Source organism: Apium graveolens, chromosome 4 (genome assembly GCF_009905375.1).
Source record: "Apium graveolens cultivar Ventura chromosome 4, ASM990537v1, whole genome shotgun sequence".
Taxonomy (NCBI): Eukaryota; Viridiplantae; Streptophyta; class Magnoliopsida; order Apiales; family Apiaceae; genus Apium; species Apium graveolens.
Genome location: NC_133650.1, coordinates 311015112 through 311033095, shown reverse-complemented (window position 1 = coordinate 311033095; position 17984 = coordinate 311015112). Strand labels below are relative to the sequence as shown.

The 17984-nt window shown below is 37.0% G+C and overlaps 1 protein-coding gene across 1 annotated transcript; it reads right to left on the bottom strand.

The window, feature by feature from the left end:
* Nucleotides 1-1608: 1608 nt before the first annotated feature.
* Nucleotides 1609-2103, bottom strand: LOC141720140 (uncharacterized). Its single transcript, XM_074522494.1, has one exon. It carries the CDS (start codon nt 2101-2103, stop codon nt 1609-1611), a length of 495 nt encoding a protein of 164 aa, XP_074378595.1.
* Between the last annotated feature and the right edge of the window lie 15881 nt (nt 2104-17984).

The window sequence follows — 17984 nt, the reverse complement described above, 5'->3', positions numbered from 1 at the left end:
TCTTTTTCCTCCATGCCCTGAGGTTCTGTATCTGCCTGCCCCCGACTTCTTGGTTGGGTATGGTACATTCAACCACGAAGTCAGCCAAGGCCTGGGCTTTTATCGCCATTCATGGCATATACTTTATGTCGAATTCTTCCAGCTCAATAGCCCATTTAATCAACCTTCCACTGGCTTTAAGACTATGGATGATATTTCTCGAAGGCTGATTCGTTACTACCTCAATCTTATGAGCTTGGAATTAAGGATGTAACTTCCTTGAGGCCATCACTAAGGCCAAGGAAAAATTTTCAATAATCAAATAATTCAACTCAGCCCCATGCAGAATCTTAGTGACATAGTATATAGGTTTCTGGATTTATGATCCTCCTTTATCAATACAGTGCTCAAGGCATTTTCTGAAATGACCAAATATAAGTACAAACTTTCGTTCAGGTCTGGTTTGGCCAGCAATTGGGCTTGGACAATATATTTCTTCAACCCTTCGAACGCTTCTTGACTTTCCTCTGTCCATATAAAATCTTTTATTTTCTTCAAGGATTTGAAGAATGGTAGGCACTTATCTCCAGATTTGGAGATAAATCGCCCTAAGGCAGCAACCCTTCCAGTGAGGTTTTGAACATCTTTGATAGTCTTTGGAGGTTCCATGTCAAAAATGACCTTTATCTTATTAGGATTTGCCTCGATTCCCCTTTTTGAGACCATCAATCCCAAGAACTTTCTTGATCCCACTCCGAAAGCACACTTTGCGGGATTTAACATCATTTTGTGATATCTCGGGACCTCAAAGGCTTCCCTCAAATGAGTTATGTGGTCAGTCTTCATAAGACTCTTGACTAACATGTCATCTACATATACTTCCATTGTTTTCCCAATAAGATCTTTAAAAATTTTATTCACCAACCTTTGATAGGTAACTCTTGCATTCTTAAGACCAAACGCCATAACAAGATAACAAAAAATACCAAAGTCAGTGATGAATGATACCTTTGGAATGTCGTCCTTATGCATCTTGATCTGATTATATCCAGTGAATTCATCCATAAAACTCAGCATCTCGTGGCCAGCGGTCGCATCTATCAATGTATCTATCCTTGGCAGTGGGAAATAATCCTTTGGGCATGCATCATTCAGATCAGTGAAATCCATGCACATTCTCTATTTTCCATTAGCCTTCTTTACCATTATAGGGTTTGCTAACCATTCTGGAAATTATATCTCTTCAATGAAATCAGCCTCTAAGAGCTTTTCTACTTCTTGCTTGATTGCCTCCTGTCTCTCAGGGGCAAAACTCCTTTTATTTTGCTTCACAGTCTTTTGATTTAGATCTACGTTCAATTTGTGAGTGATCAGTTCCGATTCTATGCCAGATATATCAACTGCTGACCATGCAAATGCATCACTATTTTCTTATAAAAACCTCACCAACTTCCCTCTAAGGGGCTCCTCCAGTGATGCTCCAATGTAAGTCACTTTCTCAGGATCCTCGGGAGCCAAAGGGACCAGGATCAAGTCTTCTACTGACTTCCCTCTTTTCTCGTCATTCTCGCAATATCTAGGTCTTCAATAGGCAAAACTTGCCCCAAACTCCATCAGCCCTAAGGGAGGCTACATAACAACTCCTTGCCATCTCTCTTCTCTAATCCCATTTTCGGTGGGAAACTTCATCACTGAATGGTAATAAGAGGGTACTGCTTTGAAATCATATGTTCTCGTTCTTCCCATGACTACATTATAAGTTGATCCAGCCTTTACTACCACAAAGTTCAACATCTGTGTTGCTTGTCTTGGTTCTTGACCCATAGTCAAAGGAAGCTTAATTATCCCTTCTACGGGGCATTCGACTCCAGTGAAACCATATATTAAGATATCTGTTGGGGTTAATTGAGAATCATTGTAACCCATCCTTTTGAAGGTATCATAGAGTAAGATGTCTACCGATGCTCCATTGTCTACGAGGACTCTTTTCACAGGACTGTTCCCCATTATGGGTGTTATGTCTAGGGGATTATGAGGAAAATTCACCCCTTCCAAGTCGAAATTATCAAACACCATCACTACTCCGGTCCTGGCTCTTTTTTTAGCTTCCCTCACTATGTACATGACTTCTCCGGTGTAAGCTTTTCTTGAGTTCTTAGATAATCCAGTTGCAGTTGGTCCTCCAAAGATTGTGTTTATTACTATCCCTCGGGGCTGAGGTCCCCTAAAGATGGTGTTTATCAATGGCCCTCGGGGTTGGGGGTTTCTCTCCTGCTCATCTGATCCTTCCTACGATCATCAAAGTTCCTTCTTCCACTATTATTCCTATCTCCTCCATCTCCAGTATATTTGCTCAGTCTTCCTTTCCGTATGAGGAATTCAATTTCAACCTTCAGTTGTCGGAACTCATTAGTCTCATGACCAACATCCTTGTGAAATCTACAATATTTGCTTCTATCTAGCTTAGTAGGATCATCTTTCAAGGGCTTGGGCCAACGAACATCTCTATCTTTCTCGATTTCCATCAAGATCTGACTTCTAGGAGCGTTCAACTTAGCATATTCGGTGAACTTTTATCTAGGTCCTCCCTTCTTCGGGGTTAAATCAACGTCTTTCTCAGTTCTAGGATACTTGTCCTTAGCATTATCTTCTAGATCAGTTTTTCGCTTCTTGCCACCAGCGGGCTCGTTGTTCACCACCATCTTCCTCATACTTTCCTCCACCTTTATAATTTTCGGCCTTATCTTGAAGCTGTAACATGCTTTCAGGGGGGGCGTTTGGCTAATGACATCTTAAAGAATTTATTCCTAGTTCCCTGCTGCAGTGCTATCATAGCTACCTTATCATTGAGGTCCGGGACCTTCAAAGCTTCTTTTGTGAAATGATTCAGATAATCTCTCAAGGACTCCTTTTCTCTTTGCACAATGCTCATAAGGGATGCTGAACTCTTCTTATACACTCTTCCATTAATGAATTACTTGATGAAATCTTGACTTAGATCTCTGAAGGACCCAATAAAATTTGGTGGTAAACGACTATACCATCTTTAAGCCATCCCCGACAGAGTTTGGGGGAAAGCCCGACACTTAATAGCATCGTTCACGGGCTGCAACAATAGTACATTAAAGAATGTTCTGACATGATTTGTCGGGTCACCAGTTCTATCATAAGATTTGATGGTGGGCATCTTAAACTTCCTTGAGATGTGGGCCTTTATTATCTCTTTAGTGAATGGCAGAGTTAGATTGTCGGGATCTCCTAAGCGCATTAGATCACTTGGATCGGCCCTTGGGGCAACAACCCTTCTTGGTATTGGACCGTTCAGGTCTATATTTGGAGGAGGATCTCTCCACCTCGGAGGATGTGGGGGTCTTGGGGTTAGGTGCTCCTCCAGGTCGCGCATCAGTTTTGGATCTCAGCTTGATGAGCCCTGATCCTCTCCTGTACTTCTTGGGGATTTGTCCCTCGGGTGCTCCTGGGATGCTGATTAAGATCAGGCATCGGTTCTTTACCAGCACGCCTCCTTCTTGGAGCCACATCATCATCCAAAGATTCAGAGTCTCTCTCAGTATAAGGTCCAGAGAATTCTTCATCCTATGGAATGGAAGCCAAACCGCGTATATATTGGGGCATCTGCCCTTGTGCTTTACTCCAGTTGGAGTGCCCACTCCCTCCAGTCTCAGGATATAGGGGCATACCATAACGGGGGTTAGTGGTCACAATTGTTGAATATTCGTACCCAACGGGTTGAGGATTCAAAGGTACTTGTAACTGCTGAAATTGGGGATTCGTCTTTTGAAGAGTCGGGGTATTCGTCCCTTGAGGCTGTGCCTCGGTTGCTCTTACCAGAGTCCCTCCTTTGGTGGAGGCGTAGGTTGAATGCTGGGGTATCTCCAATATTGACGAGATTGGTTGGGTTGTTCTGGCCGATGTTCCTTCAAGAGCGTTGTTTCTGCGCCGCATGTTCACCATGGTTGTTGTTATGCTTTCCCACAGACGTCACCAAATGTTATGGATTAAAAACTAGGTAGTATTAATTTCTGGGGCTCCTGAGCTTCGAGGCTCGATTTGACTGCTCTTGTGTTTCGTGACTCAATTTGCCTTAGCAAGATGCGTACGTACCTTGCTGTATACTAAGGATCAAGTCAAAACGTAGTTCTGATTTGTGGGGTGAGACCCCTTCTATAGGAATAGAATGCCTTAGAATTAGGTTTGGATTAGGAATCTTGGTGGACAAGTCTCAGATTTTGCGTGGACTTTGGAGTCCTACAATGCAGGAAATTGATTCCTTATCCCATGAGATTTCTTGGAGGCCAATCTCCAAGCAATTGTGTCCTCATTTGGACTTTAATTATCAGCTGATTTATCCCATATTAATTAATTACGAAATTAATTAATATACAGGATTTTGGGTCCTTTATAATAGGCTTTATTGTCAGCCCTATCCGGGCATGATTAGTGCGATATTAATCACGCAACCAGAGTTTATTTTTCCCCCTAGCAAGTAGTATTTCTTCACTTTATATACCAAAGAAATATTCGCACTTTACTCAGGTTTGGAATTTATATATTACAATCAGTCCAGTTTAATTTTCTTGTTATGAATAAATGAGTTACCCTATTACACCTAATCATTCCTCTTTAATCATTGTGATATAATATAGGTCTATTTCATTTCGTCGATTTCAGTTCTTGTCTTCGAACTTTTGGATTCACATTCTCACCTCCGGCAACTTGACAAATGAAACTTTCGAGAGCCTAACCCTGATACAATGTGTGATAATCTTCATTATATTCCAAGTTTTTTTCTATAAATTCAGTTCACGTCCTGATTTTGAATCCCAAAAAGATAAAATTTAATAGTCCAAATGTAATAACTTGACACTTGGTTCGTTTATAAATCTGACACAATTAACAAAAATATTATGATTTATTGGTATAATTAGTAGTAATACTTCATCTTATATACTAAACAAATTGCCCACAATTGTCGATGTGTAATTATGGTATTACACCTCCTGTTTTCAAAAATTAATTTTAAAATTTGATGTACCATAATTTTTTTAACTATTTATACCGATTTAATAAAATTAGGTAGAAAGATTCGAGTCTAACATTTGATACTGCTTGATTGGGTATTTACCAAATGTTATGAGTAGAATTTGGTATAAATTTTTTTTGGAAGGTTGCTAGAATCATGGAGAAAAATAAAATGATTTCGCTAAAAATACGAAGACCACGAGATGGAAAGTGATGGAAATTTAAGTTGATCTTGTTTGTTAAATATAAAATGATTTCCAGAGAAATTATATATTTAATCCCGATTGGGGGATATGTGTCTAAGACTCTATGTGGGAGTCTGAAACTCGCTCTAGATTGGTCTAGGTGTGCTATCACAGCTCCTGACCTGATCGAGGTTACCACCCCTGACAAGCTTCTGGAGGCAGATATGTTGGGGTCTTATATCGGGTATACTAAAATTTTTTAGCGTGTTTGAACTTTTCAATTTTGTTTTTGGACTCTTCTTGAGCTTACTCTGATTGGCTTAATCGGCTTCACTAACTCTTTGATGCTTGCCCACTCTCTTTTAGGCCAATGCTCATTTCAATGCCTTAGCTCTTCAAGGGCGCAATCTGATAACACAAAACATTGCCTTAGAGTAAGAAAAGAATAAGTGAGATAAAGATTCCAATGAGTGGGAGTCAAGGGCTGTGGTGGCTGAAAACAACAAATGTGCGCTCCAAAAGCAGTATGACAGCCTTGCGAGGAGGAAGAAGATGGAGTGGGTAATGATGGTTAATCTCTACCATCAGATAAATGATTTCCTTCAGCTGATGGATCAGCATGCTGATGATATGAGTCCGGTGAATATTTCACTTGGTTGGAATTCGGCCGTTACTAAGGTCTATGGTGTTTATCCTGACGTTTTTCAGCCAGAAGACTTCCCTAGTCCTTGGGCTTCATCTGATACTATCATAGTCACCCAAGTACTTGAATCAGGGCCAATCGTGGCTCCTCAACACTCTGGCTCTAGCTCAAGCCTTTCTGGATTCAGAGGAAAATTGCTTATCATGACAAAGCTAAAGGGAAAGCCCCTACTCTAGGAAGCCCAAATGGGAAGGCACCGTCCAAAGTTCCCTTGTATGGGAAGGTTTGTGAGCCCGTTCAAAGAAAGAGGATTCAAAATCCTTCTCGTCCTTCTCGAGGGGCACTAATAGCGAGACCAGTGAAGATGAAGATGACATAAAGGTCACCAAGACGGCGCATAATGGGGGTGATGAAGAAGAAGGCTCCTCTGAGGAATAATATTCCGGCCTTGCATGGCCTAGATCACCTCTTGTGGCTTTGATTTAGGACTTATTCACTCGTGGCCCTGTGTGACTTTAAGATATTTTAGATTTGTTTCTTAATTGTCCTTCGGGACTGACTTTTGATACTTCAGGATCTTTATCTTTTATGCAGTACTAGCTTGTTTATTTACTAGTCTTTTAGTTTCGGTATTTGGCCTTTCATGACTTGCACTTATCCAATGCTCATACATAAATAATTGATATACAAGATGATAAATAATAGATAACATCCTGAAAAATGGGTTCAACCCTTATATAGAATAAGAATGGTTCTATCGACCTTATTACTACGCGTATTACTAAGTACTAGAAATATAAGTTACTTATACTACACATGATAAACCATTAGGTTTGATGCATTCTAGGTTCGGGGGACCTCATCTCCGCCTAAAGTTTCCAACTTATAGGATCCTCGTCCTAGTGTCTTTTTGACCTTTTAAGGTCCTTCCCAATTTGGGGCTAGCTTACATTTCTCGCCAAATCCTAATGCCTCAATCTTCTCCAAACCCATGTATATTTGCTGGAAGAACCTCTCTTTAACCCTCTTTTGTAATAGAGGGAGGCTCTGCACTGATGCTCTATATTATGGGATTTGGCTTCATCTCGGACCTCATTAATGAGGTCGAGAGCAAGCCTCATGCCTTCTTCATTAGTTTCAGGTTTATATGTTTCAACTCTTGGTGATCCGTGGGTGATCTCAAGGGGCACTACTGCCATGGCTCCGTAGGCTAACATGAATGGGATAGCTTCAGTTGTAACTTTGCAGGTATTACGATATTCCCAGGGTATAGGTAGCAATTCATCCATCTAAGTGTTTTTTGAGCGTACAACCCTCTTCTTGAGTCCATCAAGGATGATTCAATTAACGACCTCTGCTTGCCCATTTTTTTGGGGACGGGCAACTGAGGTGAATCAGACTTCTATGCTGTTGTCATTCCAGTACCCCTTGAATTCTTCATTGTCAAACTGTCGCCCATTATCCGTAACGAGGATGCGTGGGATTTTAAATTGACATATCACATTCTCCTAGAAAAATTGAGAAATTTTCTTGGTGGTTATCTTGGCCAGTGCCTTGTCCTCAATCTACTTAGTGAAGTAGTCAATGGCGATAACGATGAACTTCCTTTGTCCTGATGCTACAAGAAAGGGACCTAGTATGTCTATTCCCACATCGTGAAGGGGATGGGGGAGCTAATGGCGTAAGCCTCTCCGGGGACTGTCAAACTACATGAGCGTGCCTCTGAAATCTATCATACTTCTTCACATAAGCCTTTGCATCGGCTAACATTTTTGAGCAATAGAATCCTAACCGAGTTCTTTTATGAGCGAGGGCCCTTCCCCCAAGTGTTATCCACAAATCCCTTCATGGGCTTCCTTCAGTGCCTCATCTGCCTCGTGAGGTCTTAAGAACTTCAAATATGGGATCACAAAAGACCTTTTGTTTAAAAGGCCTTCGATTAGAGAGTACCTCAACGCTCTCATTGATAACTTGTGTGCCTCTCGGGCATCGTTCGAGAGCCAGCCTGTCTTAAGATGATTCTTGATGGGCTTGGTATGTAAGTCCATTAGGCCTGTTTAGGATCCATGCCAAAAGTAGGCATAACTCCAAATTTTGAAAATTTATTAGTAATTCCATAATATCATTGATCTCTCAATATTTTGTATCGTAGATGCATATCAATTTCTTGCAAAATTTGAATACTGACGTCAGATGATATCGGATTTCAATCTCTTTGTCAAACTTTATTATATATTAATAGATTCTTATAAATTTAATTAATAATTTATTCTTAAATAACTTTTACTCTTATTTTCGAAGTAAGATTAAATTTTCTGAATATTTATTAACAAACGTTACATTCAAATCATGCTTTTGAGATTAAATAGAGATAATGTTATCCAACATTACATTTTTTGCTAATATTCAGATATGTAATACTCTTATCTTTTCACAGATGATGCACGTTACGAAATTGAACCCCTTATGATTTAACTATATATATATATCAGGTTTGTACAACACATATTTGTATATATTTCTTTACATCTCTTATTTGGTCTGTAAACATAGATGAAAAATTAGTTCATATCTCAAGTTTTTATAATTTAAGGATGTTTACGGTACATCATCATATACTGATTACATTTTTCGATATGATGATGTATCATAAACATTCCTCTGATTATGAATACTTATACTTAAATGAATTGATGGAAGAATTCAAATTATATGTTTAATTCTTGTGGTTATCCATTATTGAAAATATAATTATATACAAACTAGTATTCATGACCGCGGTGCAGGGTACTTATAGTTATAAAATGAAAATAAATTACATATCATTCAATAATGCAGAATTAGTCATTAAATAACGGCCACAGTTGAGTTTCGAACATTACACGAATTACATAAATTTTTAACTGAATATACATTCATATGGTGAAAATGTATTTTAAAAATGTCTTTGAATTCCTTCAGTGCATGAGGTCATCTCCTTTAGATTGTTGTTGGCTGTGTTGACATCTTGTCGAGATGGCAAGATGAGGTTGTTGCATGTATTAAACCTGTATTAGTACAAAGTTAAAGTCTCCTCTTAATGTAAGTGTACTATAATGTAAACATTACCTCTGTCGCATCATCGTCTATGATTTCCATCTTTTTAACAGCTTCTTCTTCTTCTTCTTCTTCTTCTTCTTCTTCTTCCATTTTGAAACCATAACAAATGTTAGTTGCGGAGTAAAGATCTATCTTGTTTTTGGTGTTGATATCCCTAATTAGCAGCATCACTGTATAATTTTGCTTTACAATCTTCTTGAGCTGGTGTGAGAATGTTATTTTTTCCTCATCCTGTAGTATATTAATCATAATTTCACAATTCACTATATTTAGCTAGATGTGAACATCTTGAGTAGTATTTGTACCTTGGTCAGTATCAATTCACTATACTAATCATAAATTCCCATGATTAGTGCGATATTAATTACGCAACCAAGGTTTATTTTTCTCCCTATCAAGTAGTATTCTTCACTTTATATACCAAAGAAATATTCGCACTTTACTCAGGTTTGGAATTTATGTGTTACAATCAGTCCAGTTTAATTTCTTGTTATGAATAAATGAGTTACCCCATTACACCTAATCGTTCCTCTTTAACCATTGTAATATAATATAGGTCGATATCATTTCGTCGATTTCAGTTCTTGTCTTCGAACTTTTGGATTGACATTCTCACCTCCGACAACTTGACAAATGAAACTTTCGAGAGCCTAAACCTGATACAATGTGTGATAATCTTCATTATATTCCAAGTTTTTTTCTATAAATTCAGTTCACGTCCTGATTTTGAATCCCAAAAAGTCAAAATTTAATAGTTCAAATGTAATAACTTGACATTTGGTTCGTTTATAAATCTGACACAATTAACAAAAATATTATGATTTGTTGGTGTAATTAGTAGTAGTACTTCATCTTATATACTGAAAAAATTCCCCACAATTATCGATGTGTAATTATGGTATTACACCTCCTGTTTTCAAAAATTAATTTTAAAATTTGATGTACCATAATTTTTTAACTATTTATACCGATTTAAGAAAATTAGGTAGAAAGATTCAAGTCTAACATTTGATACTGCTTGATTGGGTATTTACCAAATATTATGAGTAGAATTTGGTATAAATTTTTTTGGAAGGTTGCTGGAATCATGGAGAAAAATAAATGATTTCGCTAAAAACACGAAAACCACGAGATGGAAAGTGTTGGAAATTTACGTTGATCTTGTTTGTTAAATATATGATTTCTAGAGAAATTATAGGAATTCTCTCTTACTGCAAACTATTTCTCAACCAAAAATAAGAGGCGTACATAATCTTTTATTGGGGTTAAAGTCACACGTAGTTCATTGAGGACAAGTTACCTATATAGTTTAGGGTTTCCTCCGGTTCATCAAGGCCAATGTTCAATGATCGCGGAGGCTCTTCATCAGAAATCTCGTAGTTGACCATGACCCAAGCCCAATAAGGCTGTACTAGGTTGTTATGAAAGGAGGAAAAGATATCTCATGTCAAAAAATGAGATCGTCTACGGGCCTCACATGTGAACCTTGGTGTCTGGCCATGCGATGTGGCCTTGTAAAGTGCACGTGCGATTTAGTGAAAATTTAGACACTTATAGAGATCCTCCAATGCCACCCTTTGAGGCCAGACCATGAGTCTTCACATTGATAGAAGATATGATATAAGTTGATGGCGAGACGATCCCTTCTAGGACTATGCTAGCATGTCTTCAATAATTAGTTTATAATTTTCAAATAGCATAGATAAATACGACGCGATCCCGAAGTGAGCTAGGCTCGCTTGGTAGTGATAAGCGACCAGAAGTAATGTAATCCCAAGCTGTAGTAAGGTCGCTTGTCTTATCTTCGCCCTCCCGACCATTTAACTAGCTCACGTCTGTTGGATTTTAAACGCAGCGGGGGCATGGCAAAACACTTTCGCACATATAAAATCCAAATAAAGCATATAAATCGTGGTAAAAACATAGGGATCGAATCTAACCTTTAATATAATTCGGAGACAACGATCAGAGATCCTTAGCAGTTGCTCCTCAAGTGTGAAGCACTCCACCGGTATCCACCAAGGAAAACGATGTTAAGGAGGAGGAAGGAGGTGGAGAGAATTGGGTTTTCCAAACTTTTTGGGTTTTGGGGTTCGAATAAAAATAGGGTCTATAATAGTATATTTATAGGCAAAATTTTCAGCTGAAATTTTCCCATAAATATTATTATTATTATCCCATTTATTATTCTCATTCATAATTAAAACACCTTTTAATTATTAATCCTTTTTCTAAATACTTTAGAAATAATTCTCTCTCTTGATTTAATTTCCATAAATTAAATCCTTAATTAATAATATTAAGAACTTTTCTTAATTAATTTATAATCAATTAAATCTCATTTAATCAATTATTAAATTTGCCAATTAATTATTTATTTCATAAATAAATAATTATTAGCCATTATTAATTAATTCCTCCACCATTAAATCATTCTCTTTTTATGGTGTGACCCTGTAGGTTCAATATTAAGCCGGTAGTAGAAATAAATAATAATAAAAACTATTTTATCATTATTTATATAAATTCTCTAATTTATTAAATATGATTAATTTTTAATCACATTTATTCTACATCGTGAGGGATACTTCTCAGCATATCGCGACTATCCGGATAATATGAATTCACTACTTAGTATACCAAGAACCTATTCAGTGAATAGTTACCGTACAATAAAATCCTTCTACCCTACAATGCCCCGATTAAATACAAGGCATGGATCTCGTGTCAAGCCTATCTAATTCAATCACTTGCTTACCATTTACTATGCTTAGTTCTATGCAAATTAGTGGATCAGCCTTGAACATTCGCTTCCTTCACTGGAAGGGGTAGATCTTTTATTGATCATACACTATCTTCGTGTACAAATTCCTATACCCAGTAGAGCCCTAATAATTGTCCCTGGAGACTAAGAACTAAACCAAAGCATAGTTCAGTGTACACAAGATGACTATGATGACCTCAAGTCTAAGGATACTTGTACAACTATCACTATGTAAACAACTGCTGACACGTGAGTGAACTCCATCAGTTGTTCAGCTGGGCGAGTCATGTTTAGTGAACTTATTCTATAATAAGCACCTACATACTAGCTATAGTGTCACCACACAAACGTCTATGAGAACAGACATCCTTCATAATGAAGCAAGCATAGTATGTACCGATCTTTGTGGATTATTAATTACCAGTTAGTAATCCTACGACCAGGAACTATTTAAGTTTAGAGTTATCGTCTTTTAGGTCTCACTATTATGATCTCATCATAATCCATAAAAAGCTTTACTCTAAACTATGGTATATCTTATTTAAACACTTAAATAGATAAGCCCGTAATAAAACAAAACAAGTCTTTTATTAATATCAATGAAATCAAAACAAATTACATAAAAGTTATTCCTAAATCCTCATACATGATTGGACTTAGGACATATTCCTTTCAATCTCCCACTTGTACTAAAGCCAATCACTCTGGTATCTAATACCCATCTTGTCTTTATGACGATCAAAGTGACTTTCATAAAGTAGCTTTGTGAGTGGGTCTGCTATGTTGTTATGTGTGTCAACTCTAATTCAATACAATACAAGAAATGTTACCGCGCTCCCACTAACCCTTTTGTAGACGCATGGTTCATCTTTATTTTTGATAAAATAAAACTCTTTGATTGTCTCATCAAAATGAATGTTCCATCTTTCGAGAAGCTTGCTTTAAACCACATATGGTTCGCAGCAGCTTACACACTAGGTTTTCATTTCTCTTGGAAAGAAAACCATCTGGCTATTTTCCAGATCTCATAGTCGTAGTAAGCAACAATCGCAAGCAAAATCCGAACTGATTATAAAAGGGCTACAGGTAAAAGGTTTCATCAAAGTCAATTCATTGCCTTTGTTTGAATTCTTTTGCCACAAGCCTGGCCTTAAAGGTCTCCACCTGGCCATCTGCTCTAATCATTCTTTTGTATCGCGTATACATAGATTTCATTTCGAATTTCATGGCACTATGCCATTTCTCTGAGTCAACACTACTCATAGCATCATTATAGGTTATAGGGTCATCATCATCAATGATCGACAACTCATTGTCATTCTCAATGACAAGGCCATAATACCTCTCAGGTTGGCGAGACACTCTCCCTGATCTATGAATGGGCTGTTCCACAAAAGGTTGTTCAGTCAGAACAGGTGTTTCCACTCGATCTGTAGTAGTTTGTGCTTCTTGAACTTCATCAAGTTCAATTTTGCTCCCACTGTTTCCTTCAAGGATAAACTCCTTTCCCAAGAAGGTAGCATGCCTGGAGAGAAACACCCGATGATTTGTGCAAAAGTAATACCCTAAAGTCTCTTTAGGATATCCCACAGAACTACATTTTACGGATCGATATTCCTGCTTATCTGGGTCAACTTTCTTGACATAAGCTGGACATCCCCAAATCTTAACGTGTTTAAGACTCGGTTTCCTTTCTTTCCATATCTCATACGAAGTTTGAGGAACAGATATTGGAAGGCACCATATTCAGTAAATATGCTGAGGTTTCCAATGCATAACCCATAGGAATACTGGAAGATTTGTATAGCTCATCATGGACCGAACTATGTCTAAAAAAGTTCGATTTCTCCTTTCAGATACCAATCTGGAGGAGTCCACTGAGAGACTATACCATTTACTTTGAGATAATCTAGAAACATTCCATTAAAGTATTCACCACCTCGATCTGATCGAAGAGTTATAATACTATGTTTGGTTGTTTCTCCACTTCATACTTATATTCTTTGAACTTTTCAAAGGCCTCAGAATTGTGTTTCATCAAACACATATCCGAATCCAGATCTATCATCTATGAAAGTAATGAAGTATGAAAATCCACCCATGGCTTGCATAGACATTGGTCTACATACATCTGTGTGTACCATTCCTAGCAAATTTGCAGCCCTCTCTCCATGTCTACTAAATGGAGACTGCAATGCCACAATGAAGTGAGATTTTCATCATCCCTTTTCTTTTATTAGTTTGTTCAATCTGAAGTAAATTATGTCACATATATACAGACCATTATTTAAAGCACCACGTCCATAAAGAATATTATCTCTAAGAATAGAACATTCATTATTCTCAATAATAAATGAAAATCCAGCCAAGTCTAACATGGGAATAATATTCCTCACAATCGAGGGAACAAAATAAAAATTATTTAAAACAATAGTCTTGCCCGTAGGCATATGTAAATGAAATGATTCTACATCTTCAGCAGCAACTCTTGCTCCATTTCCCATCAGTAGAATCACCTCCTCTTCCTCAAGAGTCCTACTTCTCCTTGGTCCCTGCAACAAATTGCAGATTTGAGAACCACAGGCGGTATCTAATACCCAAGTAGAAATTTGATTTAATGACATATTCACTTCTATCATGAACATACCTGAATCAGAAGCGGTAGTCTCACTACCCTTCTTCTTCTTCAATTCTGCAAGGTAAACCTTGCAGTTCCTCTTCCAGTGCCCCACCTTGTTACAGTGAAAGCAAACAACTTTGCTCTTGGGGTCTTCAGCTTTTGGTGGAACCGGCATTTTCTCACCTACTTTCTTCTTCTTGGAAGAGTTCCTCTCCTTTTCTTAGGATTGGAACCTTCACCAATTAGAAGAACATAACTCTTCTTAGGGGGAAAATTCGATTCCGCAGTCTTCAACATGTTGTGGAGTTCAGGCAGGCTGACATCCAACTTATTCATGTGAAAGTTCACAACAAACTGCGAGAACGAACTCGGAAGCGATTGCAAGACCAAGTCTTGGCTCAGCTCCCCATCCATGGCAAAACCAAGTTGTCCAAGACGTTCAATCAAATTGATCATCTTAAGTACATGGTCATTCACAGATGATCCCTCAGATATCCTACAACCGAACAACTCCTTCGATATCTCATATCGAGCTGTCCTCCCCGCCACATCATACAACTCTTGTAGATGCATTAGGATAGTGTGAGCATCCATATGCTCATGTTGCTTCTGTAGCTCAATGTTCATGGAAGCTAGCATGATGCATTGAACAACATTTGCATCATCTATCCACTTACGATACACAACAGGTTTCATCATTATGTGCATCACTAGCAGGTTCAGTAGGCTTAGGTGAGTCAATCACGTATTCCAGCTTCTCAATCCTGAGAACAATTCTCAAGTTTCGAAGCCAGTCAGCATAATTAGGACCAGTCAATTTGTGAGCATCCAGTATGCTCCTGAGTGATAGTGCAGAAGACATAATGTATATTGTAAATCTGTAAATGATAAACAAATAAACAATAGAAATATTCGATTTCATTTTAAAACACTATATGAATCGGGTCTTTATTCATAAGTGGCTCCCACTAGTTTATCTAATTTATTCAACCCCCTACGTGAAAAATTAAGCATTCATAATGCTAGTGGGAATAGGGATCCTACATTCCATTACACAACCCCGGCTGTAGCACGAACGCCATGTAATGTTCAATAGGCAGACAACTCTTGTCAATTACATCTTATGTATTCCCTAATCAAACTTTAGCCTCTTGAATAATTGAGTCTCGGTTGTGGCACGACAACTCAATATTCTAAGTCAAGTCTAACCCAACATTCCATACAGTTGAATCAGTCCCCAAAGGCCCACGGCTGTAGCACGTACGACCTTTAGATTCTTATTCAATGTACACATCTCTATGTAATAGACAAGTATTTCTTATTTCGAAATCAAAGCCCTCGGCTGTAGCACGAACCGACAATGATTCAAAAATAAGAACTACTTTTCTATCATGTTGGAAGGCTATGACCGACACAAGCCCGTTGTATCATTGGCCAATTACTACTTGATATTATTTAATTTTAGAGGGATTATATTACGTTACAATCATAATCATATTATAAAGAGATTCTTCCTTTTAAATTAAATATTTCAAATCAATAATCAATAATCAGATGATTCCCAGATCGGGTGGAGCATTGTCAAGAGGCGTCACTTAATAACCCTTTCTTACAGATAGAAATCTGTTGTTGACAGAATCATCCTTTCTCTCATATCGAAAATTCATATTCAATTACGTGTTTCATAAACACAAGAATCTCATGATTGTATTCATAATATTGTTATTAAGGTTATGAAACAATTTCACTATACTAGGTTGTCTAACAAACGCCTTATGTTCATTTAAGTTCACCTAAATCTATCATCGCATGATAAACTAAGCTATATCACATATATAAACATGAATAACATCAGGTAGGCATGTTACATCATCTAGCACATTAGTAAGCATTATACATCTATGTATCACATGAAGCATTTAAAACAATTAAAACAGTCAAAAATAGCTTAAAACACTTCATGGAAATATAAACAGTTCAAAACTTTTATATAAACTAAAATGATCACTCCATTAGATTCGTCTTGGAAAAAAAAATCCAACGATCTATTGCGACGCCCACAAACGGAGTTACGGAAACTCCCAGAATAATCAATTTTAATATGGACAGTCGGGCTGTAATGGCATTACAGGAACGCGTTACAAGCCTTGTAACGCATTCCGATGATGCGTTACAACCCTTTTAACCAATTAAAGGTGTAACGCATTCCGTGAATGCGCCACAGGGTGTAACGCATTCCCGGAATGCGCGGACACCCTTATATTTTTTTTTATTTTTCTTGCAGCAGCCGCCGGACAGCTTCTCGATCGCCGTGGTGATACTGACAGCAGTACCTGTTCTTTCTTTAAACAGCAGACAAACAGCAGCAACACACACATATATATATATATATATACATGTATACTTAATTTATATTATATATATATATTATGATTTTTTAATTACGAATTTATTGATACAACTTCAAAATTCATAATAAATAATCTATACATCATAAAATTATGAAAAAAATACCCAGACGATCTACACACACTTGTAGAACCCAGATCAACATCAAAATTATTCTGAGAAACGATTCTCATCAGACAAAATTAATCCATGATATACCTTGTAAAAATCATAATTAATTCATCCAAGCACATAAATTCTGAAATTTTTACCCACAGATCTATATGCATACACCCTATGCTCTGATACCATTGTTGGATTTAAACGCAGCGGGGGCATGGCCAAAACACTTTCGCACATATAAAATCCAAATAAAAGCATATAATCGTGGTAAAAACATAGGGATCGAATCTAACCTTTAAAATAATTCGGAGACAACGATCAGAGATCCTTAGCAGTTGCTCCTCAAGTGTGAAGCACTCCACCGGTATCCACCAAGAAAACGATGTTAAGGAGGAGGAAGGAGGTGGAGAGAATTGGGTTTTCCAAACTTTTGGGTTTTGGGGTTCGAATAAAAATAGGGTTTATAATAGTATATTTATAGGCAAAATTTTCAGCTGAAATTTTCCCATAAATATTATTATTATTATCCCATTTTTATTCTCATTAATAATTAAAATACCTTTTAATTATTAATCCTTTTTCTAAACACTTTAGAAATAATCTCTCTCGTGATTTAATTTCCACAAATTAAATCCTTAATTAATAATATTAAGAACTTTTCTTAATTAATTTATAATCAATTAAATCTCATTTAATCAATTATTAATTTGCTAATTAATTATTTATTTCACAAATAAATAATTATTAGCCATTATTAATTAATTCCTCCACCATTAAATCATTCTCTTATTATGGTGTGACCCTGTAGGTTAAATATTAAACCGGTAGTAGAAATAAATAATAATAAAACTATTTTAACATTATTTATATAAATTCTCTAATTTATTAAATATGATTAATTAATTAATCACATTTATTCTACATCGTGAGGGATACTTCTCAGTATATCGCGACTATCCGGATAATATGAATTCACTGCTTAGAATACCAAGAACCTATTCAGTGAATAGTTACCGTACAATAAACTCCTTCTACCCTACAATGTCCCGATTAAATACAAGGCATGGATCTCGTGTCAAGCCTATCTAATTCAATCACTTGCTTACCATTTACTAGTTTAGTTCTATGCAAATTAGAAACTTT